The 27,637-nt window shown below is 42.0% G+C and overlaps 1 protein-coding gene across 10 annotated transcripts in view; it reads left to right on the top strand.

Annotated features, from left to right (window-relative positions):
- The first annotated feature begins 5,536 nt into the window (after positions 1-5,536).
- The window catches only part of adgrb3 (adhesion G protein-coupled receptor B3), a 335,139-nt gene continuing 313,038 nt past the window's right edge, over positions 5,537-27,637 (top strand). For 5 of the 10 annotated variants that reach the window (XM_036960942.1, XM_036960946.1, XM_036960950.1 and 2 more), the window contains exons 1-2: positions 5,540-6,016; positions 8,015-8,777. In XM_036960942.1, coding sequence (XP_036816837.1) covers positions 8,030-8,777 — 748 coding nt within the window. In that variant the 5' untranslated portion in view covers positions 5,540-6,016; positions 8,015-8,029. Of the gene's footprint in view, positions 6,017-8,014; positions 8,778-27,637 lie in introns of all 10 variants that reach the window. The other 5 variants (XM_036960952.1, XM_036960948.1, XM_036960949.1 and 2 more) reach the window with 4 other exon arrangements.

Here is a 27,637-nt window from a genome sequence, read left to right as displayed (position 1 = left end):
CTTTAATACCTTAATACTGCAGTTACAGCTTCATCCATGCCAAGCAACTCTGCTAGGGGACCTCAATCTGCAAGAGATCAGCAATGTTTTTAATGATCTGGACTGGGGACTTGGTTTGGTGGAGGGATGAAAAACATGTCATTTTCTCTTCAGACATCAACACTGTTATTGAAGTGACAGATACTAAAAATACATCGCAAACGGAACCCTATTCCATTTATAGAGCACTACTTTTGACCAGGGCCCCTTAGGGGAATAGGGTGCCATTTTGGGACCGATGCTGAGTCCGTCAAATTAGTATGGATGACAATGTCAGGCAGCCCTGTGCTGAGACTGATTAGTAATCCCTGACTGTCTCTTCCCCCAATGCAAACACAAAAGCAAAATTGGCAGTTGAACAGTATTTCCATTTGATGGAGTTCACAGCGTTCCCCTGGAGTACTACATGACATTACTCTAATGTGGACATTATGTTCAGTTAGACCTCTATGGAGAAAGAGAGAACTGGAGTTGTTTTGTGGTCAAGTCAATGATGTTAGGCCCTGTCCAGAAATAACCCCTAGCCCCTAGGCAGTAGCCACTTGTCCCGGGAGAGGGGACTGGAGTTGTCTAGTGGTCAAGACATTGTGTTAGGTTAGGCACTGTCTAGAACCAACCTCTAGCCCCTAGGCACTACCTCCTCAACACTTGTGTAGATCTGAAAGAATTTGATAGGTCTACGCAATATGGCTAGCCTATCAGAGGGCAAGGTGGAGCTTGTGCTAGAGCAGACAGCTCTTGTTCTGTCGTTTTGGGATCGTAAGAACACACTATTGTGATGGCAGGATCCAAAATGTTCTATTTAATATTATAAACTTGGGGGTTTGAGCCCTGAATGCTGATTGGCTGACAGCTGTGGTATATCTGACCGTATACCATGGGTATGACAAAACATTTATTTTTACTGCTCTAATTACGTTGGTAACCAGTTTATAATAGCAATAAGGCACCTCGGGGGTTTGTGGTATATGGCCAATATACCACTGCTAAGGGCTGTATCCAGGCACTAAGAACAGGCCTTAGCCGTGGTATATTGGCCCTTGTGCCTTATTGCTTTATGCCTTATTGCTTACTAATATAATGTGTGATATCACGTTCAGTACACAATACGATTTTAAATCCAAAGGTCTTTATAATATGCCTCAATCCTTTAAACTGAATACATTTCTGTAGAGACAAACTTCCCAAACCTTGAAATATGTGTTCACAATCCACAGTGCCAGGTTCAACTGAAATGTTAGCTCCCACATGGCATTAGAATCTTTCCAGATGTACAATTGCTTGAGATAAACAATTAGTTCCTCACACGCAACAGCTGTGCAACTAGAGATCGTTGAATCAATGTCTGCATTCCAAAAGGCACTCTATTCCCTACATAGGGCACTATATAAGGAATAGAGTGGAATTTGGGATGCAGGAGCTGTCCACGGTCCCTATACCTCCTCCTGTCAGGGAGCTGTCCACGGTCCCTATACCTCCTCATATCAGGGAGCTGGCCATGGTCCTTATACCTCCACATAATAAGGAACTGTCCATGGTCCCTATACCTCCTGTCAGGGAGCTGTCCATGGTCCCTATACCTCCACATAATAAGGAGCTGTCCATGGTCCCTATACCTCCTCCTATCAGGGAGCTGTCCATGCACCCTGTACCACCTCCTGTTAGGGAGCTGTCCATGGTCCCTATACCTCCTGTCAGGGAGCTGTCCATGGTCCCTATACCTCCACATAATAAGGAGCTGTCCATGGTCCCTATACCTCCTCCTATCAGGGAGCTGTCCATGGTCCCTGTACCTCCTCCTGTTAGGGAGCTGTCCATGGTCCCTTTACCTCCTCCTGTCAGGGAGCTGTCCATGGGCCCTGTACCTCCTCCTGTTAGGGAGCTGTCCATGGTCCCTATACCTCCTCATGTCAGGGAGCTGTCCATGGTCCCTATACCTCCTCCTATCAGGGAGCTGTCCATGGTCCCTGTACCACCTCATGTTAGGGAGCTGTCCATGGTCCCTTTACCTCTTCCTGTCAGGGAGCTGTCCATGGTCCCTTTTACCTCCCCCTGTTAGGGAGCTGTCCATGGTCCCTGTACCTCCACTTAATAAGGAGCTGTCCATGGTCCCTATACCTCTCCCTGTTAGGGAGCTGTGCATGGTTCTGGACATAGTATTACCTACTAGAATTCTAGGAGTAATTTAATAGAATCTCAATGGTTCCAAACACATTTTTTGTTGTTGCAGCTGTGGTTGTGAGCATATTGCTGCAAATGTGTCTTCTGTCTGTGGTGCTGAATATGTACTAATGGGTACTGCTGCAGCTGTGGCTGGTATGAAGCAGGTAGATAGATGATCGTGGTGCTGTGGCTGGTATGAAGCAGGTAGATGGCCGTGGTGCTGTGGCTGGTATGAAGCAGGTAGATAGATGATCATGGTGCTGCAGCTGTGGCTGGTATGAAGCAGGTAGATAGATGATCATGTTGCTGCAGCTGTGGCAGGTATGAAGCAGGTAGATAGATGATCATGGTGCTGCAGCTGTGGCTGGTATGAAGCTGGTAGATAGATGATCATGGTGCTGCAGCTGTGGATGGTATGAAGCAGGTAGATGACCGTGGTGCTGCAGCTGTGGCTGGTATGAAGCAGGTAGATAGATGATCATGGTGCTGCAGCTGTGGCTGGTATGAAGCAAGTAGATGATCGTGGTGCTGCAGCTGTAGGATCGTTACTATCTGGGCAAAGTCAAAACCCCACCTATTTCTATAATTTATCTTCTTAAAATCTGATTTTAAAACTAACTCTAACCTTAACCACACATCTACAATTAAATGAAGACTAAAAGGCACATTTTTGTTTTCCTACATTTTTATGATATAGCCCGTTATGGAACCAAGCTGTGGGGGCTGCTGTAGCAAGGGCTGCCGTCCATGGTGCTGAAGAGGCTGGGGTCTGATGCCACAGCTGTGGCTTGTATACGAGCTGCTGTCCATGGTGCTGAAGGGGCTAGGGTCTGCTGCCACAGCTGTGGCTTGTATAGGGGTTGCTGTCCATGCTCTTGCACAGCAGGTAGTCTGTACTGGTGCCTTGTCAGAGGTTGCTGTCCATGGTGTTGCAGTGCTGAAACCCCCAGGGGTCATGTCCAGGGTGGTGCTGAAGGGACAGCTCCCAGCTGTGTCTCTGCGGGCTGGCATACACTCTCATGGCACCACAGTCAATACATCATCATTCCGTTTTTTTGCTATTGCTAAATAGACCTAGGGATATGATTATATTTTGAGAGCACAGAGACGAGCACAGTATAGCTCATAAACACAGGGACTCATAGCATAGCATTCATCCATTACATATAATCCATATATTTTATCCATATATATATATTATGGATCATATATATATATATATATATATAATCCATAGCCATAGCTTTGGATATTGCATCTACTGCAGCCTGTCATGAGGATCGGATCATATAAATGAACTCACAATGCACTGAGAGAGACAGCTTCGACCAGACACACAGTGTCCACCCTCTCGACTCCCAGCAGGCAGGCAGCGCAAATGTGCATCACAAACCCTTTTAGAGACGGTTCGCTGCTCCTCAACCCCATAACAGACAAAGTGTGTCATACCCGTGCCCCGGTGCCCGGTCATAATCTAGTAGTGGAGGCATCTGCTTTATTAAACTAGCTGCCATCTCAACTGTCAAGCGTCTTTATATAATATAGAATCCACAAACTCATCTCTGGACCTCGCCAGTTCCAACGCATATTTTTTTATTGTTCCCTTCTAATCAGGGACTAATTTAGACCTGGCTACCAGGTGTGTGCAATTAATTATCAGGTAGGAAAAACAGCAGGCTCCGGACCTCGTAGGGTAAGAATATGTAGAATCGCCCGCGGGCAATGATGGATTCGATAACCGTCGAGCGCTTTAGCAAGCAGCAAGAAGTAACCTAACAGATGTAGCTTAATTGCGTGCGCAATATTTCGACAAATTGTATGTTGGCCAGGAACATTACGAGCACTAACTGCGCAAAAACACTTACAACGCTCCCCAAGTTAGTCCACTTAGCTGAAGTCAGTGGATCTATTTAATGGTATACGAACGCGCGTAACGGATCTTTAGGTAGCCTAACTCACTCCTCACTCAACCTATACTATCTGACGACAAGGAGCATGGTGCTAAACCATTGACATGCCAGACAGTAACATAACCCTTTGAATGTGTGTGGGGGATGCCCTCCATGATCGTTTCACTTTTTAGCTCAGTCAACCTTCATGTCCGCCCTTGAAGCAAACTCTCCAGTTGCCTGTTCCAGTCTCCGGCGCTTTTCGAAACGACTGTTCAGCGGACTGTACAACTAACCAACCACATACGCTCTTATGCCTGCGTTTAACCATTCAGATGTTCGGGTATGACTTCCACAGTAATAACCACTGAACCAATTCTCATCCTTTGTATGGTTATAGACTCAGAGGAAACAGTACATGTTTGATGTATGTTTGGTCATTATTATCAAATTTCCTCTTGTTCCATTAGGACTAAGAACTTAGAGTTGCACACTTTACAGATACAATGCATTTATGCGTGTGTAAAAACAAAGCGAGCTGATATTGTCTCTGTTACGATCAATTCGGTTTATTTATTTGGCAATGAACTTGTATTATGGTTGAACAAAAGTAAAAATGTTAAGAAAACAAAGTTATACCATTAACTTAGTAGACTCAATTAGATATATTCTTACCTCGAAGCATATTACCAAAATATTAACTTAAGTGAAAAGTTTGCCATATTTAGGTCAACGTCGAAAAAAACGACTTTTCTGAAGTCCCCGCCATACAACATTTAGAACGGATGAAGTGGTATAGCTTGACTAAACTGCTCAACAATACCCCCCAAATCATTCGATGAACGTAAACATGCATACCTAATAGTGTTTTGACCTAAATACAAGAAACAACTACATACACGGTCGTGAAGAGGAGGGAGGATATGTTCTGTAGGCTACTTTGCATAAGAACAGAAGAAGACACTAATTACTACAGACAGAGGCGAGTTTCAGACATTGTCTCAAAACAGCACACAAAACACCTGCCACATCAGCAAAAAAAAGTAGAAGAAATCTATAAAAAAATCTGAAAATATCCTTGTTTCAAAATCATAAGGAGGGTAATTCCACTATCCGCTTATAATGTCCCATGATGATAGAATATGAGTTTTTTTTATTGTCCTGCGCGCGCCAGCTCATCCGTCTTTGCAGCCAAAATACCCCAATATTCCAAAAACGAATGGTAAACCCCAACCCCGACGGTTCGTCAGGAGCAGTAGTAGTCTGTCTGTCTGGGCAGTGGGCACAAAACCTCGGGTCCAAGTCCAAGGGAACATCCCTATGCTCTGAATTAAGGGAAGGCTATGTAAGAGTGTCAGAGGGTGGGGGTGGGAAAGTGGTATACCAGACGCAGCAAGAAAACGTCCATACGTGCTTTATCTTAGTGGCTGTGACGTGATATTGCAGCCCCAGTCCTAAGCAGGGTGAGCGAGCAGAGCGGTTTCTATCTCTCCTCCATACTTACTCAGTATTCAAACATCCGTCCGCTAAGGATTTTTTTGGACTACTTGCTGCCTCGTATTGATAGGCTAATATATCTGGAGAAAAGACACGAAGGGACCCGTCGACGATCCATAGAGGTATACCTTCACGGTAATTTGGTAGATTTTTGTCCCCCCAATTATTCTACTATTCCTCTATTGGGCTGTCGCGAGTTGTTTCGCTTCTCACTGGGTCCGTTTTAATGGAAAAAAGCGACGCGGAGGAGATGATCCAGACGGGAGTCTAACGCATTTTTTTTTGCCCATTGACGATCATCTTGTTGCATTGGACTTCTATTGTGGGCTATGGGAAGTATCGATTCGCACGGAGACAGCACATTTTGCTCTTCATAAAGGATGTGGTCAAGTATTTTGGAAAAATAGCCATAGCTTCCGGAGTGTAAGGTAATTTTGGGGATAATATTAATTGCATTATTATTATTATTATTATTATTATTAGTATGCTATTATGATTTTATGGCTGTAGACAGATAAAGCAGCCAGGCATTCAGATAATACCAACAGATTCCACGCCAGCTAGGCTACTGCAACGATCTCTGTTTAACCGATATAGCCTCGTCTGAAAGTTGAAATATTCCATCTCGATCAACATTTCTGTGGCTGCAGCATTGTATCTCTGTTTCGAATGAATAGGCTCTAACATGCGTCGAGGGATTCCAACCATGGGACGGACACACACAGACTACACTGGGTTGGAATAAGTTAACAGATGTATTTCTGTGCGCCTTTTATCAAAGAATGGGCAAAAATCTGGTTTTAGCGCCGTCTATGTGTCAGTGAATTGGGATTGAGTTGATATTTCATCATATTCATATCGCTTTGCAAAACAGGAGGAAAAACAACTTTAATTTGAGAGTAAAATAAGCGGATGTTTTTGCATCCTCTACCAAATTGTAATCCTCGATAAGCGCTCAAACCATGTCCGTTCAGCAAAAGGACTTCTGTTTTCAGAGAACGGCATGTACCCTATGAATCTTATAAACAGTGATAATGCAAGAATGATCTATCCATTAGTGAGAATATTTGCAGATAAATGGCATTTAGGTACTATATGAACAGGTCCCAAACCAAAAGACAACATTCTGTCCATTTGGCAGCACAATATGCCATTATATTATATCGCATTCTTTGTCATTTTATCATGCATAACCTATACTAATGTCCTCAAATTAGGTTTATAGTCCTCAATGTTTGAAATCTTACTATTCTCATGTTCTCAGAATAATATTCTATAGACTTAATTCCACCGCCTACTCACACACCACTGTGACACTGCTCACAGCTGCAATGCCTGCAGGATTAATACAATCAGGACATCGCATGCATTCTCTCGCTCTCTCTCCCTCACACCCTCTCTCCTTCTCTCGCGACTCGATACGTGATCCAGATCTGTCTATTAGTAGATGGAAGAACGTTACAGGTATCATTAGCTGCCTATAAGGGAGGAGGATAAAGCCCATGTTAGTTATGTTAAGGAAATCGGGACTGGGGTCACGATGCTGTATTTGTGTCAATGTGTGGGTTGGTTAATCTCCCACTGAGTCTTTATATGAAATTAGTGTATAATGGACTTCCAAACCAGTTCTTAGTCCACTATTGAATTGAGGAAAGATACAGGTTGGATGGATGGGCGTGTAACATAGCCTACAGCATATCACGCAGTATGGTCTTGGATTCGGAAATAAATAAAATAAAATAGACACAGAATCAAAACCCTTTTTGGCAGGGACTTGGAATACACCGAAGACATAATCCAGTTCATTATTCTCATCGAAATTAATATTGATGGTTTAAAGCCCCTCTCCGCGATGCTTAATGGAGAACATAGTTGCGCAAAATGAGCTCACTTCCAATAAAATACCACATGCAGCCTATATGTCCCTCTCAGAGCAATATGATAACTGTTCACAATCACACACCTCTCTTTCTTTGTGACGGACACACACATATGAACACGCGAGCCCCATCACGTTGGAAATATTACAAAGATGGACGGTTCCCTAGTTCTGCCAATCGGTCCAATTAATTACAACTCAATAACGACTGACACGAGTTTCATTGATCCCTTATGCGGACTTCCCCAAATCAAGCGACCATAGCAACCACAAGGTGGCAGTGTTTGTCCAAAGTTTTATCTTTCTTGCAAAAGGCAACAAGGGAGAGGAGCAGGATACTGCCCGCCGTAATGTAACAGTGGAACAGGAATGATGAGGGTTGGTCAGGTGTTTTCCAAGGCGGAAAAGGTTGAGGCCTCACTATGAACTAAACGTTGGTATAATCAGATCACTCTGTATTAGGCCTACACAGGTTCATGTTGTTTACTGTTACTAACTGTGTCTTTAAGAGTCCTTGGTGTCATTTTTACATCTCTCCCCCTTGCAGGCCAAATGACATAGGATGAAGGCGATTCGTAACCAGTTGATTTATATATTTTCCACCTATCTCCTGGTTATGTTTGGATTAACTGGTGCACAAGACTACTGGTGTTCCACTTTGGTCAAGGGGGTCATATATGGATCTTACTCAGTGACTGAGATGTTTCCCAAGAACTACACAAATTGCACATGGACGTTGGAGAACCCTGACCCTACCAAATACAGCATCTACCTTAAACTATACAAACGAGACTTGAGCTGCTCCGAGTTCTCTTTGCTTGCTTATCAATTCGATCACTACTCGCACGAGAAGATCAATGAATTGCTGAAAAACAACGAGTCTATAGTGTACCTGTGTGATTCCAAGAATATGTATATATTTTTGCAGTATGACAAGAATTTTGTGCAGCTACGGAGGGTTTTCCCTTACGATTATAACGGATTGCAGAAGACGGACGAAGAGGAGAAGTCTGTGGTGGAATTCTTGGTCTTGAACAAGGCGAGCCCCAGTCAATTTGGATGTCAGGTGCTGTGCACGTGGCTGGAAAACTGCCTGAAATCGGAGAAAGGAACTGTGGAATCATGTGGAATAGTGTATACGAAATGCACCTGTCCCCAGCACCTAGGCGACGGAGAATCAGAAAGTATGCTTTTGCTTAACAACGTGGTTTTGCCTTTAAATCCCCAAACGGAGGGATGCCTGACTCCACAAATCCGTGCTGGGCAGGTGTGCAACATCAGTGCAGAGGTTAAACGACCAGCAAAGGAGGGTGAGTAACCAGCCCCAAACATGCTGTATGTCTAACATACTGCAGTTATACTACAGTTCAATGAGCATTGTTTGAATGTATGCATATATAGATGAGCCAGCTGGGAGTTTGAGTCAGCCTAGCTCTGGTCCAGGGCGTTAGTGCTTATTCTTCTACTAACCAAACATCCCTTGGTAGTGGAACGGACAATAACAACTTGGGCCAGAGCTAGAGTCAACTGTGCACGTCAATAGCCTCTTTTAACCCCTCTCTACCCCCCTACCTGTATAGTGCATGTCTGTCTACAGAGTTGGGTTGTGGGCCGTGAAACAAAAAACACACACAGCTGACCTCACAATGCAATGCATCCCTAGACCAAAGCTACAAGAGGAGCGGGTGTTGTACATGAGATACGCCTGGTCCATATTCCTCCACAGCCCAGCCCACCATCATGTATGCTGCTCATCTCTAATATACAATTATATTGCAATTATTGGTTGATAATGACCAGTGGTTTTCAGGCATTGGTGATGTTTATCATCACCAATGACTATGGTAGTGTTTTCTCATTCCCAGGACCATGGAGAGAGGAGCTGTGATGGTGTAGCAACTACATATTCACACTGAAGGAAATAAGAGAGCCATCCATAAATATCTAGTCTTTTAACCCCATTGTAGATTACATCTCTCATTAGGATAGAACTACAGCAACACTGAAGCACTCAAAACCAATCCAACGTTCGGTTTAGCAGTTGTTCATTAAAATGAGTCTATTTAGTGTTTACAGACCTCCACAATACTTATTAAAGGGATGATTGGAATATGCCTTTAAATTAGAACAGGAGATAGACTACGGAGTCAACGCATAGTCTTGACACAACAGAATACTATAGTCTAGAATAGTGAATACTGGGATACTGGATATATTCAAAAATATTCTATAATACTGGTCTTTATTACAGAACACTGGAATACTGGATATATTCTAGAATATTCTATAATACTGGTCTATAGTACAGAACACTGGAATACTGGATATATTCTAGAATATTCTAGAATACTGGTCTATAGTACAGAACACTGGAATACTGGATATATTCTGGATCATTCCAGCATACTGATCCAGAATACATAACACTGCATCAGAAACTCCCAAACATGGAAATCAGAATGAATAGAATGGGCTTGGAAGCTCTAACCCTGGCAATTGACTTGTAAACTCATGGGCACACTCACAATGGCTGCCTGGTATTATGATGCAATCATTTCCATGTTTTTTTGGAATGTTCTATCAACTGATGCTGGATTGCCATGGTAATGTAGAATGTTCATTCAAACGATGTTAAATGATGTGGCTCATGTAATGTAATGTATTTTTTGTAATGTCAGTTGAGTTGACTCAACAAATCACAGTACAGATTGAAGGTTACACTTTCTGCTTTTACTTCCTGGCATGGGCACACTCAAAAACCCACCAATTATGTCACCATTGACTTGAATGGAGACACCCTTTCTATTCATTGTTATTTCTATGCTCCCAAAACCATTCTCTCAGATTCTAGTCTGTTCTTGGTCCTGTTTATACAGTATACGGTGTTAGACTTTCAACATTACTCCAAAAATATTGCACACCCGCCCGTGCCTGACTAGGCCTTTGTTTTGGAATATAGCTAACGTAATACCAAGCTCTCTTCCCTTGCTTTGTAAATGATGAATAATCTCTCCCCCAGATGCCTGGGTTGCAGATGACCAGATTTCTTCAGCTTTTCATTTGTTGTCAAGGGTTCGACAGAAAACTAAGAAGTGGTATTTTTTTACTGTTCTTTGTCCCACAACCACACAGTATCTATCTGCATCGGCCTGTCACCATCTCAGCTTACGCTGGCAAGTGTGACAAATGCCTTTAATTGCTTCCGGAGGATTCCATCCTTTTTCTTCAAATACCCCATGAAACTGTCACCATGTAGTGAAATCCCACACACTCACTGTTTGCTAGTTTATTCTACGTCGTATTAGTAACTCAGACACACAGATAGAGACAGAATAAAGACACACACACAGGCACGCACGCACGCACACACACACACACACACAGCCCACACACTCACAGAGACACAGACAGACAACAGACAGACAGACAGACCCCCCCCCCCCCCCCCCTCACACACACAGCCCACACACACACACACAGACTGATTTTAGAGTATCTGTTGCATAATAAATACATGTATCAAGTCTGAATGTTTAGGAGCCACTTCAAAAGAGTGTTGTGATGACTCAACCAAATCCTGTATATGTGGAGAGGAGAGATAAGAGCACAGAGGTGTGGTGGCAGATTTACAATGTGTGTGTGTGTGTGTGTGTGAGGTGTGGTGACAGATTCAGAGGGAGACACATTAAAGAGGGAGTCATTCCGGCACAGTGATCCAAGCAGAATGAATCACACATTACACTTTGAAAAAACACACAACAGAAAATAATGAACCAATGTTATAGGAGCGATCCCCCTTTGGAAACAGTCACAGATGGAACCACGCGTCAAATAATACAACCCCTGGGGAACAATTAGCAGCTTTCTGATCAAACAGAAAGTAGAACCGTAGAACCTTACATAGAATGACTGAATGGAGTTCAGTTGAGTTCAGCTGGTTTCTGGTTCTCCCTGGTTCTTCTTGGTTCTCCACTCCTCATCACACAGAACATAGATCACAGAACATGGAACATAGAACCTCACAATAACTGCATGGAGTTCAGTTGAGTCTAGCTGGTCCGTCTCTGGTTTTTCCTGGTTCTCCACTCCTGATCACACAGAACATAGAACGACTGCATGGAGTTTAGTTGAGTCTAGCTGGTCCGTCTCTGGTTTTTCCTGGTTCTCCACTCCTGATCACACAGAACATAGAACGACTGCATGGAGTTTAGTTGAGTCTAGCTGGTCCGTCTCTGGTTTTTCCTGGTTCTCCACTCCTGATCACACAGAACATAGAACGACTGCATGGAGTTTAGTTGAGTCTAGCTGGTCCGTCTCTGGTTTTTCCTGGTTCTCCACTCCTGATCACACAGAACATAGAACGACTGCATGGAGTTTAGTTGAGTTGAGCCGGTCTCTGTGATTCTCCCCCTTGGCCTTTGCTCCCGTGCACATAGAAAACGGAGCATTTTGTGCCGCCTGGCTGGCAGAAAGGATTGCTTTGAGTGTATGCAAATGAGATGTTCCGTTTCTTTCTATGTTTGTAAAACATTAGTGAGTATAGAAGGTCCTTGTCATTGACCATGGGACCACGTGACATTGTAGGAACTGGGTATTGTTGTTGGAGTAGAAGGCTGTATTGGTGTGTAGGTGGTCGTAGGGATATCATAGGGGATTAGGTCATGATGTATATTAGATATTCGTAGGGATATCATAGGGGATTAGGTCATGATGTATATTAGATATTCGTAGGGATATCATAGGGGATTAGGTCATGATATATATTCGATGGTTGTAGGGTTATCATAGGGGATTAGGTCATGATGTATATTAGATATTCATAGGGATATCATAGGTCATGATATATATTAGATGGTTGTAGGATTATCATAGGGGATTAGGTCATGATGTATATTAGATATTCATAGGGATATCATAGGTTATGATGTATATTAGATATTCGTAGGGATATCATAGGGGATTAGGTCATGATATATATTAGATATTCGTAGGGTTATCATAGGGGATTAGGTCATGATGTATATTAGATATTCGTAGGGATATCATAGGGGATTAGGTCATGATATATATTAGATATTCGTAGGGATATCATAGGGGATTAGGTCATGATATATATTAGATATTCGTAGGGATATCATAGGGGATTAGGTCATGATGAATATTAGATATTCGTTGGGATATCATAGGGGATTAGGTCATGATATATATTAGATATTCGTAGGGATTTCATTGGGGATTAGGTCATGATATATATTATAGCCACATTCATTGCCGTCCATCGTTAGCTGTGCACCATATTCTGATTTTAAAAACATCTCAAATACTAGATTATGAGCGTAGCCTTATTAAACATGGAGAGCCAAGTAATGTTTCTAACGTGTCTGCTCTATAACTTCAATCTCTATCCTGTGTTGTTGTCAACGGTGGACATGTGTAATAAAAAATGGGATGAAGTATGTGTATCTCAAGGGTGACAAAACTATTGAGAAGAGCTGTGTCACGGTGGACGACATCACCCCACATCGTCCTAATGTGTCCATGGAGTCAGATCTCTTCTCCAAACGCAGCATTTGACATTGTTCTATCAACATGTTAATAACGGTTTAAAAGCAAAAGCTTCTTTTTTTATTAAGATTTTCTTCTAGCATCTATTTATAGTTCAGCAGGGTTGGTGTGTGTTTTTCCTGGGTGTGTGTCTTTCCTGGGTGTGTGTTTGAGTGTGTTTATGTGTGTATTTGTGTGTTCGTTTGTATGTGTGTGTGTGTGTGTGCTCGCGCTTGTGTGTGGTAGAGAGAGGTTGAATTTAATTCCATTTTTATCTGGATAACCACTGGGTTTAAAAGAGTACATAGTCTATATCCTAAATGGCACCCTATTCCCTATATAGTGCACTACTTTTGACCAGAGGACATAGGGTATCCCATAGGAAATCGGGTGTCATGTGGGACACAGCCCGAGTCTCCTGTGGCAGCAAAACAGTGTTAAGTAGTGGGTGTGCGTGTGTGTGTGTGTGTGTGTGTTTGTGTGTGTGTGTGTGTGTGTGTGTGTGTGCAGCAACACAAACTGGGGGTTCTTTCCTGCTCCTGATGAGCAGAGGTTAACCTCTGACCCGGCATGGCAGAGGTTGACCCGGCATGGCAGAGGTTGACCCGGCATGGCAGAGGTTGACCCGGTATGGCAGAGGTTGTCTGCCTCTCAAATGGTCCCGTATCCACTATGTAGTGCACTACTTTTGACCTGAGCGCTATGGGAATCCCTATGGGCCCTGGTCAAATGTAGTGCACTACACTATATTGGGAATATGGTTCCATTTGGGATGCAAACCCTGTCTGGGTAACCTGTTTTATTTATTTAACCTTTATTTAACTAGGCAAGTCAGTCACAAATAAATTCTTATTTACAATGACGGCCAACCAGAATGCAGAAGGCCTCCTGCGGGGACGGGTGCTGGGATTAAAAATAACAATACAGGACGAAACACACATCACGACAAAAAAAGACAACACACTGCATAAAGAGAGACAACACACGGCATAAAGAGAGACAACACACTGTATAAAGAGAGACAACACACTGCATAAAGAGAGACAACACACTGCATAAAGAGAGACAACACACTGCATAAAGAGAGACAACACACTGTATAAAGAGAGACAACACACTGCATAAAGAGAGACAACACACTGCATAAAGAGAGACAACACACGGCATAAAGAGAGACAACACACTGCATAAAGAGAGACAACACACTGCATAAAGAGAGACAACACATTGTATAAAGAGAGATAACACACTGTATAGAGACAACACACTGCATAAAGAGAGACAACACACTGCATAAAGAGAGACAACACACTGCATAAAGAGAGACAACACACTGCATAAAGAGAGACAACACACTGCATAAAGAGAGATAACACACTGCATAGAGAGACAACACACTGCATAAAGAAAGACAACACACTGTATAAAGAGAGACAACACACTGCATAAAGAGAGATAACACACTGCATAAAGAGAGACAACACACTGCATAAAGAGAGACAACACACTGCATAAAGAGAGACAACACACTGCATAAAGAGAGATAACACACGGCATAAAGAGAGACAACACACTGCATAAAGAGAGACAACACACTGCATAAAGAGAGACAACACATTGTATAAAGAGAGATAACACACTGTATAGAGACAACACACTGCATAAAGAGAGACAACACACTGCATAAAGAGAGACAACACACTGCATAAAGAGAGACAACACACTGCATAAAGAGAGACAACACACTGCATAAAGAGAGATAACACACTGCATAGAGAGACAACACACTGCATAAAGAAAGACAACACACTGTATAAAGAGAGACAACACACTGCATAAAGAGAGATAACACACTGCATAAAGAGAGACAACACACTGCATAAAGAGAGACAACACACTGCATAAAGAGAGATAACACACTGTATAAAGAGAGACAACACATTGTATAAAGAGAGACAACACACTGTATAAAGAGAGATAACACACTGTATAAAGAGAGACAACACACTGTATAAAGAGAGATAACACACTGTATAGAGACAACACACTGCATAAAGAGAGATAACACACTGTATAGAGACAACACACTGCATAAAGAGAGATAACACACTGTATAGAGACAACACACGGCATAAAGAGAGATAACACACTGTATAAAGACAACACACTGCATAAAGAGAGATAACACACTGTATAAAGAGAGATAACACACTGTATAAAGAGAGACAACACACTGCATAAAGAGAGATAACACACTGTATAAAGAGAGACAACACACTGTATAAAGAGAGATAACACACTGTATAGAGACAACACACTGCATAAAGAGAGACAACACACTGCATAAAGAGAGACAACACACTGCATAAAGAGAGATAACACACTGCATAGAGAGAGACAACACACGGCATAAAAAGAGACAACACACTGCATAAAGAGAGACAACACACTGCATAGAGAGATAACACACTGCATAAAGAGAGACAACACACTGCATAAAGAGAGACAACACACTGCATAAAGAGAGATAACACACTGCATAAAGAGAGACAACACACTGTATAAAGAGAGATAACACACTGCATAGAGAGACAACACACTGCATAAAGAGAGACAACACACTGCATATAGAGAGACAACACACTGCATAAAGAGAGACAACACACTGCATATAGAGAGACAACACACTGCATATAGAGAGACAACACACTGCATATAGAGAGATAACACACTGCATAGAGAGATAACACACTGCATAAAGAGAGACAACACACTGCATATAGAGAGACAACACACTGCATAAAGAGAGACAACACACTGCATAAAGAGAGATAACACACTGCATAAAGAGAGACAACACACTGCATAAAGAGAGATGACACACTGCATAAAGAGAGACAACACACTGCATAAAGAGAGACAACACACTGCATAAAGAGAGACAACACACTGCATAAAGAGAGATAACACACTGCATAGAGAGACAACACACTGCATAAAGAGAGACAACACACTGTATAAAGAGAGACAACACACTGCATAAAGAGAGATAACACACTGCATAAAGAGAGACAACACACTGCATAAAGAGAGACAACACACTGCATAAAGAGAGATAACACACTGCATAAAGAGAAATTCAATATCAGAGGTGGTTAGTTTAGGCCCAAGATGAATCCAAGCTAGACCTCGATGCAGAATAACCTAATGCTTTGGGGATGTTAATTGTGATGGTGCTGAAGACAATAAGAACATATTATATACGTACATTAGTTGATTAAAACATTACTGCAGTGTTAATTTGTTGATTCATATCTACTCTTTCCACATTAATGGTGAATGATTGTTGCTTGTACAGCAGAATCAGTTGTGGAGGTAAATGTTATTGCATGACATTGCTGTCTGTCCACAACAGATAAGGATGCTTATTTTTAACTATGAGGTTACCTGTTTTTTTGAATGGTAGATGCTCTCATGACATGAATTATCCAAGCAGAATGCTTTAATGGTGATAATTCTACATACTATTGACAACAATTAAAACTATATACAGATGTAGGTTCTTAATTTGAGCCAGTTTGCTACAGCAGGCAAATAATCCTGCAGCAACAAGAAATATGTATTATTACGTAGATTGTAATCAATGGACATTTTGGTAGGGGTTGATACATTTTTTAAAAGGAAAATCAAGTCTGAAATGTCAAAGTGGAAATTGCAACCTCAGAAGCCCTTTAATAACTCAAATACACCTCAAATACACCAGAAGTGTATTCATTTGATTTGACTACAATATGATTTGAAGTTGTACATTTCCTGCATTGCAGAAAAGTTATCCTGCAACAAGGTGATCAAATTAAGATCCACACACAAACAAATATAACAAAATATGCTGTATCTTCCTGAACACATCTTCAGGAAACAATAAACCAACTTAAATAATGTTAAATGATAATGTCGTCAAAGTTGGACTTTTGATAAAGTTCAAGAAGTTGGAAACATAAACTGTAATTTATATTCTTATCCAGCTTATATGAGTAATTTGGGTGTAAATGTCTAGTGAAGCGTGTACTGTACAGTCTGTCATGTGTTTTCTGGCATGTTGTCCAGGACAGCAGCTGTGTTGTTCTGTACAGTCTGTCATGTGTTTTCTGGCATGTTGTCCAGGACAGCAGCTGTGTTGTACTGTACAGTCTGTCATGTGTTTTCTGGCATGTTGTCCAGGACAGCAGCTGTGTTGTACTGTACAGTCTGTCATGTGTTTTCTGGCATGTTGTCCAGGACAGCAGCTGTGTTGTACTGTACAGTCTGTCATGTGTTTTCTGGCATGTTGTCCAGGACAGCAGCTGTGTTGTACTGTACAGTCTGTCATGTGTTTTCTGGCATGTTGTCCAGGACAGCAGCTGTGTTGTACTGTACAGTCTGTCATGTGTTTTCTGGCATGTTGTCCAGGACAGCAGCTGTGTTGTTCTGTACAGTCTGTCATGTGTTTTCTGGCATGTTGTCCAGGACAGCAGCTGTGTTGTTCTGTACAGTCTGTCATGTGTTTTCTGGCATGTTGTCCAGGACAGCAGCTGTGTTGTTCTGTGAAGTCTGTTGATGACGAGCCCATGGCGTTAGACGGACTCTGTCTTTGCTCTTTTTGTCTCACTGAGAATCTGCCATAGCTACAGTATAGTATTCATGTCTTCTGCATAGCCCTCATGTCAGTAGGGTTAAGAGCTTTTCGCACTACTGAGCCGAACCAAGCCGAGCCAAACGAGGCTGTACTGAGCTGGCTTGGTTACACAGCTACCATAGTTTCTGGAATCCTGCTGAAAGGACAATGTGAAATAAGAAATTCCAGCCAATACAGTCTGGTTTCACACACTATTCTGAAACGTGTATTAGTGGCTAGAGCCAGCCCTCTCTAGAGTTAGACAAACAACTTGGCACCCTATTCCCTATCTAGTGCACTACTTTTGACCCCTATTTAGTGCACTATGTTTGACCAGTCCCCATAGGGCTCCAGTCAAATGTAGTGCACCGTATAAGGGATTGGGTGACATTTGGGATGCAACCCAGGGTTTGATCTCTCCAGGATAGCAACCAGGTCCCGCTGTCTGCCTTCACTCTTCCTTCTCTGTCACTTCTTCCACTGCAGGCATATTTGACACTGAAATAAAAAGCTCAAAATCAACCCCGGAGTCTAAATTGTGCCACTTAAATTTCTGGCTGCTGCAACTGCACCAGAGGATCAACATCTTGAGGCATTGTCTCATTATTACATGGCTGGGCTCATTTAACTAGCATTGCCACCGTTGGCCATCAGACGTTATTGCTTGCGTCCCAAATGGCACCCTATACCCGAAGTAGTGTACTTCTTGACCACAGTGAGCCCCATAGGATTGCGTGCTGCTTTCGACTTCAATAATTGGCGTCTTAAGTGCCCCTATTGTGTGAGAGAATTGACGTGTCGTTCTGTACTCGGAGGGCGAATGGAAGGCTGAATAGCTTAGGATATACAATACAAGGTCACCAGCAAACCAAGAGGCTTCTGATACAGCAATAACATGTTTAGCATGTGACAACATAATTATGTTATTTTTTGGTTCTGAATTAGAGGATTTATAATAACCAGATTAGAGTGAGGAGGGAGAAGGAAGGAGAGAGATGGAGAGAAGAAAGGGAGCGAGAGAGAGAGAGAGGGGGAGAGAGAGAGGTTGCGAGAGAAAGGCAGGGAGAGAGAGAGAGGGAGAGAGTGAGAGAAGGGGAAGAAGAGAGAGAGAGATAGAGGGGGAGAGAGAGGGAGGGAGGGAAAGAAGAAAGGGAGGAACAACGAAACGGTTACAAGTAGGTAAAAAGACGTCTGGAATATCCAGAGGTAACCTTCCACCACACCTCTGTCACTAAAAGTAAAAACACACTTCAGCTTTAAAAACACTGTGCAGCTTTAAAAACACACTTCAGCTTTAAAAACACAGTGCAGCTTTAAAAACACTGTGCAGCTTTAAAAACACTGTGCAGCTTTAAAAACACACTTCAGCTTTAAAAACACAGTGCAGCTTTAAAAACACAGTGCAGCTTTAAAAACACTGTGCAGCTTTAAAAACACTGTGCAGCTTTAAAAACACTGTGCAGCTTTAAAAACACAGTGGCTCTTTAAAAACACAGTGGCGCTTTAAAAACACTGTGCAGCTTTAAAAACACTGTGCCGCTTTAAAAACACAGTGCAGCTTTAAAAACACAGTGCAGCTTTAAAAACACAGTGCAGCTTTAAAAACACTGTGCAGCTTTAAAAACACTGTGCAGCTTTAAAAACACTGTGCTGCTTAAAAAAACACTGTGCAGCTTTAAAAACACTGTGCAGCTTTAAAAAACACTGTGCAGCTTTAAAAACACTGTGCTGCTTAAAAAAACACTGTGCAGCTTTAAAAACACTGTGCAGCTTTAAAAAACACAGTGCAGCTTTAAAACACAGTGCTGCTTTAAAAAACACTGTGCAGCTTTAAAAACACTGTGCAGCTTTAAAAACACAGAAAGCTTTAGAAGGAGAGCACTGCTTTACAAACACAGTGCAGCTTTAGAAGGAGAGCACTGCTTTAAAAACACAGTGGAGCTTTAGAAGGAGAGCACTGCTTTATAAACACAGTGCAGCTTTAGAAGGGGAGTGCAGTAGTACATCTTTTGTTGTGACTTCATATCTCTCCTAGTTTGAATTAAAAGACTGGTGATTGGTTGTGAACTACCATTCTCATTAATTCCAGCACAATGTGAGATCCAGTTTATAATACTAGACTGTACAGAGAGAACCCTATAAATCCATTGCCAGATAGTTATGTTTTATGGTTTCTGACTAAGCTGAGCTACTGTACAGCGCCGTGTGTAAAATGGCAGTGGGGAGTTTTATTGGCAAATGAAGTGTGTGAGGGAGGCAGCGCTCTAATGCACTGTCACCTGCCAAAGTCCTGAGCTGCTCGTGTCCCAAATGGCACCTATTCCCTTTATAGTGCACTACTATTGACCAGGGCCCATAGACCAGGACCATAGGGCTCTGGTCAAAAGTTGTTCACTATATAGGCAGTAGGGCGCCATTTGGGCTGCGTTCAGTGAGCTGAGCACTGCAGCAGTCTCCCTCAGCCTCCGTCTCAGCAGCGCATAGTGAGGCCTTTTATTCACTTTGGATCTCAGTCAAGTCACTCAGTAGTCCCACTGCATTATGCTCACCCCTATTGTTCAGTACACTTGGAGGCCATTTTACTTTCAAATCACTGGAGGAGGGAAGAAGAGGAAGGGCAGGCAGCTCAACAGGACCTGAATTCATTTGTTTTAGCCTCATAATGTCAGTTATGAGGACATGTTGATTGGTGCTTGGTATGTCTTTCACTTGTCAATGTACATGTTCACATAATCACTTCTATTCCAGACAGAAGCATATTCTATCTAGTCGGTTTCTCTCTCCACAGCAGTGGTGGGAAAAGTATCCAGTTGTCATAATTGAGTAATAATAAAGAAACCTCAATAGAAAATGACTCACGTAAAAGTGAAAGTCATCTGGTAAAATAGTAATTGAGTAAAAGTCTAAACGGATTTGGTTTAAATATACTTAAATATCAAAAGTAAAATTTAAATCATTTCAAATTCCTTATATTGTGCAAACCAGACGATACAGTTGTATAGTTTTTTAAATGTACAGATAGCCAGGGTCACACTCCAACACCCAGACATCATTTACAAATGAAGCATTAGTGAGTCTGCCAAATCAGATGCAGGATGAAGGACCAGGGATGTTCTCTTGATAAGTGTGTGAATTGGACCATGCTCCTGTCCTCAAAATGTAAAGAATACTTTTGGGTGTCAGGGAAAATGTATGGAGTAAATTGTACATTATTTTCTTTAGGAATGTAGTGAAGTAAAAGTAAAAGTTGCAAAAATAGAAATAGTAAAGTAGAGTACAGATACCCCATAAACGACTTGTAGTACTTTGAAGTGTTTTTACTGAGTTACTTTACCCCACTGCTCCACGGTGCTGGTTGTGGCAAGATCCACACATCTTATTGTGTCAGACATGTCAAAGTTGACACACTATACACATGATTTGTTTTGATTTGCACTGGCACTATGCTAATGTCTCCACACGACAAGCTTTCCACATGACAGGACGTGAGTGAATACTCTCTGAGGCGTGAGACAGTTGTCCAGTGCTTGATAGCCAAGCAACAGTTCAGGCAGTCACAAAAGGCTTACAGGCAAACCTCCCACATTCTAAAGGAGGGAGATGGAATCTTCCACATTCTAAAGGAGAGAGATGGAACCTCCACATTCTAAAGGAGAGAGATGGAACCTCCACATTCTAAAGGAGAGAGATGGAACCTCCACATTCTAAAGGAGAGAGATGGAACCTCCACATTCTAAAGGAGAGAGATGGAACCTCCACATTCTAAAGGAGAGAGATGGAACCTCCACATTCTAAAGGAGAGAGATGGAACCTCCACATTCTAAAGGAGGGAGATGAAACCGTCCACATTCTAAAGGAGAGAGATGGAACCTTCCACATTCTAAAGGAGTGAGATGGAACCTCCACATTCTAAAGGAGAGAGATGGAACCTCCCACATTCTAAAGGAGAGAGATGGAACCTTCCCCATCGTAATAAAATGTTTTGTGCTCTTTTTGACTGGAAATGTGCCATTAAAATATGATTTTACCAGGAGCTCTCTAAAACGTGACCTTCTCCATAGCATGCTCAGTGTCACCCGATCCTTCCACATTCTAAAGGAATAGAATTCCATTCATGTCATTTGGCTCATCTGTGTTTCCTGATTAAAGGAAAGACTCACCCATTTTTATGTTCTGTTGTTTTTGGCGTATCTCTGAGCGATGTTCTGTTGTTTTTTGGGGTATCTCTGAGCAGCATCATTTAACAGGACCTATTGAGTTGAAACAGTAATTGATTCTTGCCATATATGAGCCCTTGGTTGTAAAGAGTTATTATTATGAACATGGCTGATAATAGTCACTCACTGCCTCTCAGATCCCTGTCTTTCAGCTAATGACGTTAAATTAGTGAGTGAGTTCGGCTCGTAATTGTACAGTTTTCCTCCATTTTGTTACAAACAAGGATTACTGGTAACTGGTATCTCTTGGACTTGAAGTTCTAGAAAAAGCATATTCTTTCAAATGTGAGAACTAAGCTATTTTGTAATAGCTAATTTAGAATATTCTTCTATTTTGTAATAGCTAATTTAGAATATTCTTCTATTTTGTAATAGCTAATTTAGAATATTCTTCTATTTTGTAATAGCTAATTTAGAATATTATTCTATTTTGTAATAGCTAATTTAGAATATTCTTCTATTTTGTAATAGCTAATTTAGAATATTATTCTATTTTGTAATAGCTAATTTAGAATATTCTTCTATTTTGTAATAGCTCATTTAGAATATTCTTCTATTTTGTAATAGCTAATTTAGAATATTATTCTATTTTGTAATAGCTAATTTAGAATATTCTTCTATTTTGTAATAGCTCATTTAGAATATTCTTCTATTTTGTAATAGCTAATTTAGAATATTCTTCCATTTAGTTTAAAACAACCATGGATGACTGGTATCTCTTTGGAACTTGTTTCATACAGGATCTAAAAAATGTTTTATTTGTTTTAATTTTACCCCCTTTTCTCCCCAATTTCGTGGTATCCAATTGTTAGTAGTTACTATCTTGTCTCATCGCTACATCTCCCGTACGGACTCGGGAGAGACGAAGGTCGAAAGCCATGCGTCCTCCGAAACACAACCCTACCATGCCGCACTGCTTCTTTAACATAGCGTGCATCCAACCCGGAAGCCAGCTGCACCAATGTGTCGGAGGAAACACCGTGCCCCGAGCAACCTGGTCAGCGTGCACTGCGCCCGGCCCGCCACAGGAGTCGCTAGTGCGCAATGAGACAAGGATATCCCTACCGGCCAAACCCTCCCTAACTCGGACGACGCTAGGCCAATTGTGTGTCGCCCCATGGCCCCCCCGGTCGCGTCCGGCTGCGACAGAGCCTGGGCGCAAACCCAGAGTCTCTGGTGGCACAGCTAGCGCTGCGATGCAGTGCCCTAGACCACTGTGCCTCCCGGGAGGCCCCCGTATCTAACATTTTAAAGTGGAAATTACAAACTTTAGAATACTTTTTTCAAGCCTTGAATACACTACAATTAGCATTTCCTGCTGCACAGGAAAATTCTCTGTGACAACAGACTGATCAAACCAATCTATCAGATCTGCGAAGGTGTTACATTGTGAAGCATGTAGCCATATCTTTTCCTAGGATTTATTTCAGCTGTTGTATACGGGTTGTGTACATTCAGCCATGGACACCTGTCATCTCTTTGGACTTGACTTTATACAGTATGTTAAGGCATATCTACACCAGCTATTCCTTTATGCAGTATCACTATATTAGGCATGTCCTTTCAGTTATTATGTATGGTTGACCTAGGTTGAGAGCGAGGCGGCAAGCTGTCAAGACTAGCTGCTCATTATGACAGACCTTGCTGACCCAGTCTCACTCTGTAAATGGCATGTGGGTAAGAGCTGGAGATGCTACTTTACCGATACATACAATTATCTTTATGAATAAGATAATAACTTAACTGTGAAAGTTAGGATATTTTGTGGTATTTTTCCATTTATGCATGATGCATGATGACAGCACAGTTCATAGTGTTGTAATGCGAGTTGGACAAACACCGAGGTACTAGTTAAATACCTTTATGTTGATGGAAATGTTCACATCTGCCTGTAAAATGGTTCTCTCGTATGTCCCATGAATAGATCATTGTAAGGTTTATGACAGTTTGCCATGTATATGTGTCACCACACTAGTTGTAAAAACACACTTTTAAAGAATACCTTCTTCGTGTCTATGGGAATAGCCCTGTCTGCCTGAAAGATGCTTCTCTCACATGCAGTATTGCATGACCTTGAATAGAGAATGCTACGCAGTACGTACTGTACACGCCCGTGCGTTACATCATCTGAATGAACGTGTAGGTAATGTTTCACAGTAAATCCTCTACTGGGATTATGATGCAGCTCCTCCTCTACTACCAGACAATGCCTAAAAAACATCCCATGGGATTTAATAATGAAATTACCTTTTGTGATGTTTTCTATAATATAAAGTAGTCCTCATGACTGAAACTGCTCGTGGTGCATTGGGCACTTTGGTAAACATGTTTTGGCACCGCCACCAGATGCCATTTGTTTTCATAGAATGTGATTGGAGGTTGGATTATATCCAGACAGCACATATTTGGACTTCTCAGGAAAACAGTTGCACATAGCTTCTTAGCCTTTTTTTTTTCAAATGATTTTTCCTCATCTTAAAATTGGATTTTAACTACCTGAATAAAAATAAATAGACCCCCAACCTTGCTGTTATTGCTGTGTAAACTCAGCTAATCTGATTCAAATAATTACACTGTGCTTCTGTAATTGTCTTGTGACTGAAAAACATGAACAATACCAATATTCTTCTGTCAAACCCACGGCCTTTGTGAGATATCTACTGTTGGCTCTATCCTAAATAGCATTATAATAGGTGTACAATAACAGAATCCTCATCACATATAATGTGGTTTCATTGACTAAAGCATATCTACAGTGAACCTTTCATTTCCGAAGCAGTTTGAAGTACCGGCTCCTTGGAAGTTAACCCACAGATCGAGTTCAAATATTTATTCCTATGCACAGATTATTATTTCTTGCAAACTTATTCATGTTCTTAATTCTAATTCTAAAGGGAGAGGGAGAGGGTTTCCATTGCACCGATTGGAAACGCACTCTGCATTATTTAAGAAATGATGATAAATTCATCACTAATATCCGTATACCATTATCTATATGAAATGCAAGTAATGAGGTATTTTTACATTCCCTGAGGTCCTTAATGCCAATGTCTCTCCTGGGCGGCCACTAAGTCTACCAAACTCAGTCCATTAGAAGTCCATTATACAGTTCAGTACATTACACAGCTCAGTCCATTATACAGCCTTCACAATTCCATATCGCATTCGCTTACATTTGGCTAATTGGCCACTTCTCAACAGTGTGCAGGTGGCTTATCTTTATGGTTATCCTGGTTTTAAACCTTCACGCCTGTAAATGACAACATGTTGTATTAAGGACTGTGAAAGAATGCAGACGGCCACCCGAGAAGGCCTCCTGTTTCAACTCTGAAATGAGAAGGTATAGCCTTGGTTTACCAACCAGCTGGACTCCAAAAGGAGGGGCACACCTTCATCGGGGGTGTATGGTGGAGTTTGACATTTATACATCATTTGTAACATTGTACATACTCTCCCTTCCTAACAGTCTTTGTTTGTTGATATTGCTTTCTTGTCCCATTAACATCCGTGTGTGTGTGAGTAGGATGTGACCCCTACTGACAGCATCATTACCCAGTGATTCTAGCTACTGCTGTTGCACCGTGTCATCAGCATAACAACTATGCTTGTGGATGAGGAAGGATCTGTTTTCGTGTCTTTGTGTGTGTGTGTGTGTGTGTGTGTGTGTGTGTGTGTGTGTGTGTGTGTGTGTGTGTGTGTGTGCGAGCGTACATGGATTAATGTATATGTCTGTATCTCTGTGATGTCACAGTTTGCGAAATCTTTCCTCTCTGAGTTGAGTATAAACACTAAGCAGACCTAAGCTAAATCAGTCTCTTTCCTCTCTGACTTGAGTATAATCACTAAGCAGACCTAAGCTAAATCAGTCTCCTCTCTGAGTTGAGTATAATCACTAAGCAGACCTAAGCCAAATCAGTCTCCTCTCTGAGTTGAGTATAAACACTAAGCAGACCTAAGCTAAATCAGTCTCTTTCCTCTCTGAGTTGAGTATAAACACTAAGCAGACCTAAGCTAAATCAGTCTCTTTCCTCTCTGAGTTGAGTATAAACACTAAGCAGACCTAAGCTAAATCAGTCTCCTCTCTGAGTTGAGTATAATCACTAAGCAGACCTAAGCTAAATCAGTCTCCTCTCTGAGTTGAGTATAATCACTAAGCAGACCTAAGCTAAATCAGTCTCCTCTCTGAGTTGAGTATAAACACTAAGCAGACCTCCTAAATCAAAGGAAGGACCACTGCTGTGGTTGCTCTTGTTTTCTTTGACTTCAAAAAGGTTGTGATATGAATACGGACGTCGGCAGTAATGAGTCTCTGTAGATCAAGAAGAAGTTTCCGTCTCCTTTTTATACAAACTGTTTGTTTTTTATTGCCAGGATATGCATAATGCAATACTTACCATCAATTCAGCTTCCCTGCTGCTGCTGCTGGTGTTGTTTATAAAGACATACAGTACACCCCGTCTTGGGAAAAAAGGATCGATGAGTAGAAACAATTTTCCACCCATTATTCACAAAGCCTTAGTATTTTCGTTAGACAGAGTAAAGTGGAATTATGGTAGAGTTTTGGTGTCAGTATGGTTCCTTAGTAGTGTATTCCATTGGATGGATATACTGTAGTAAGTTCTGCAGTATGAATAGATTTAGTAAAATCCATTAAACCTCGAGCCAGCTTCAGTGTGTTGGCCTTAACATACACTACCTGTTAGATACTGCTGCACTGTCGGATCTAGAAGCAATAGCATTTTGCTACACTCGCAATAACACCTGCTGACCATGTGTATGTGACCAATAACATTTGATTTGATTTGAGAGCCTTCAGAAAGTATTCATACCCCTTGATTCATTCCACATTTTGTTGTGTTATAGACTGAATTCGAAATGAATTCAATAAAGTTCAATAAAATGTAAAAACATACAATATAATGACAAAGTAAGAACTGTAACGATTCTCTTCTTGTGAAGTAGAGGCGGACCAAAGCGCAGCGTGGTGGTTGTTCATTGTATTTATTGACGACACTATACATGAACAAACTAACGGAAAAAAACAAGAAACGTGAGAACTCAAAACAGCCCTGTCTGGTGCAAACACAAAAACAGGAACAATCACCCACAAACACACAGTGAAACCCAGGCTACCTAAATATGGTTCCCAATCAGAGACAATGACGAACACCTGCCTCTGATTGAGAACCATATCAGGCCGAACATAGAACTAGACCAAAACATAGAAAAACAAACATAGACTGCCCACCCAACTCACGCCCTGACCATACTAAATAAATACAAAAACAAAGGAAATAGAGGTCAGAACGTGACAGTACCCCCCCCCAAAGGTGCGGACTCCGGCCGCAAAACCTTGACCTATAGGGGAGGGTCTGGGTGGGCGTCTGTCCGCGGTGGCGGCTCTGGCGCGGGACGCGGACCCCACTTCGCCATTGTCTCAGTCCGCCTTATTGTCCGCCTCCGTGGCTTACTCACCATGCCCACCCCTCTCAATGACCCCACTGGACAGAGGGGCTGCTTGGGACAGAGGGGCAGCTTCTCGGGACAGAGGGACAGCTGCTCGGGACAGAGGGACAGCTGCTCGGGACAGAGGGACAGCTGCTCGGGACAGAGGGACAGCTGCTCCGGGCGGAGGGGCTCTAGCGGCCCCTGGCTGACTGACGGCACTGGCGGCCCCTGGCTGACTGGCGGCCCCTGGCTGACTGGCGGCACTGGCGGCCCCTGGCTGACTGGCGGCGCTGGGCTGACTGGCGGC

This window comes from Oncorhynchus mykiss, chromosome 23, assembly GCF_013265735.2.
Source record: "Oncorhynchus mykiss isolate Arlee chromosome 23, USDA_OmykA_1.1, whole genome shotgun sequence".
Lineage (NCBI taxonomy): Eukaryota > Metazoa > Chordata > Actinopteri > Salmoniformes > Salmonidae > Oncorhynchus > Oncorhynchus mykiss.
This window is presented reverse-complemented; position numbering and strand designations above follow the sequence as displayed.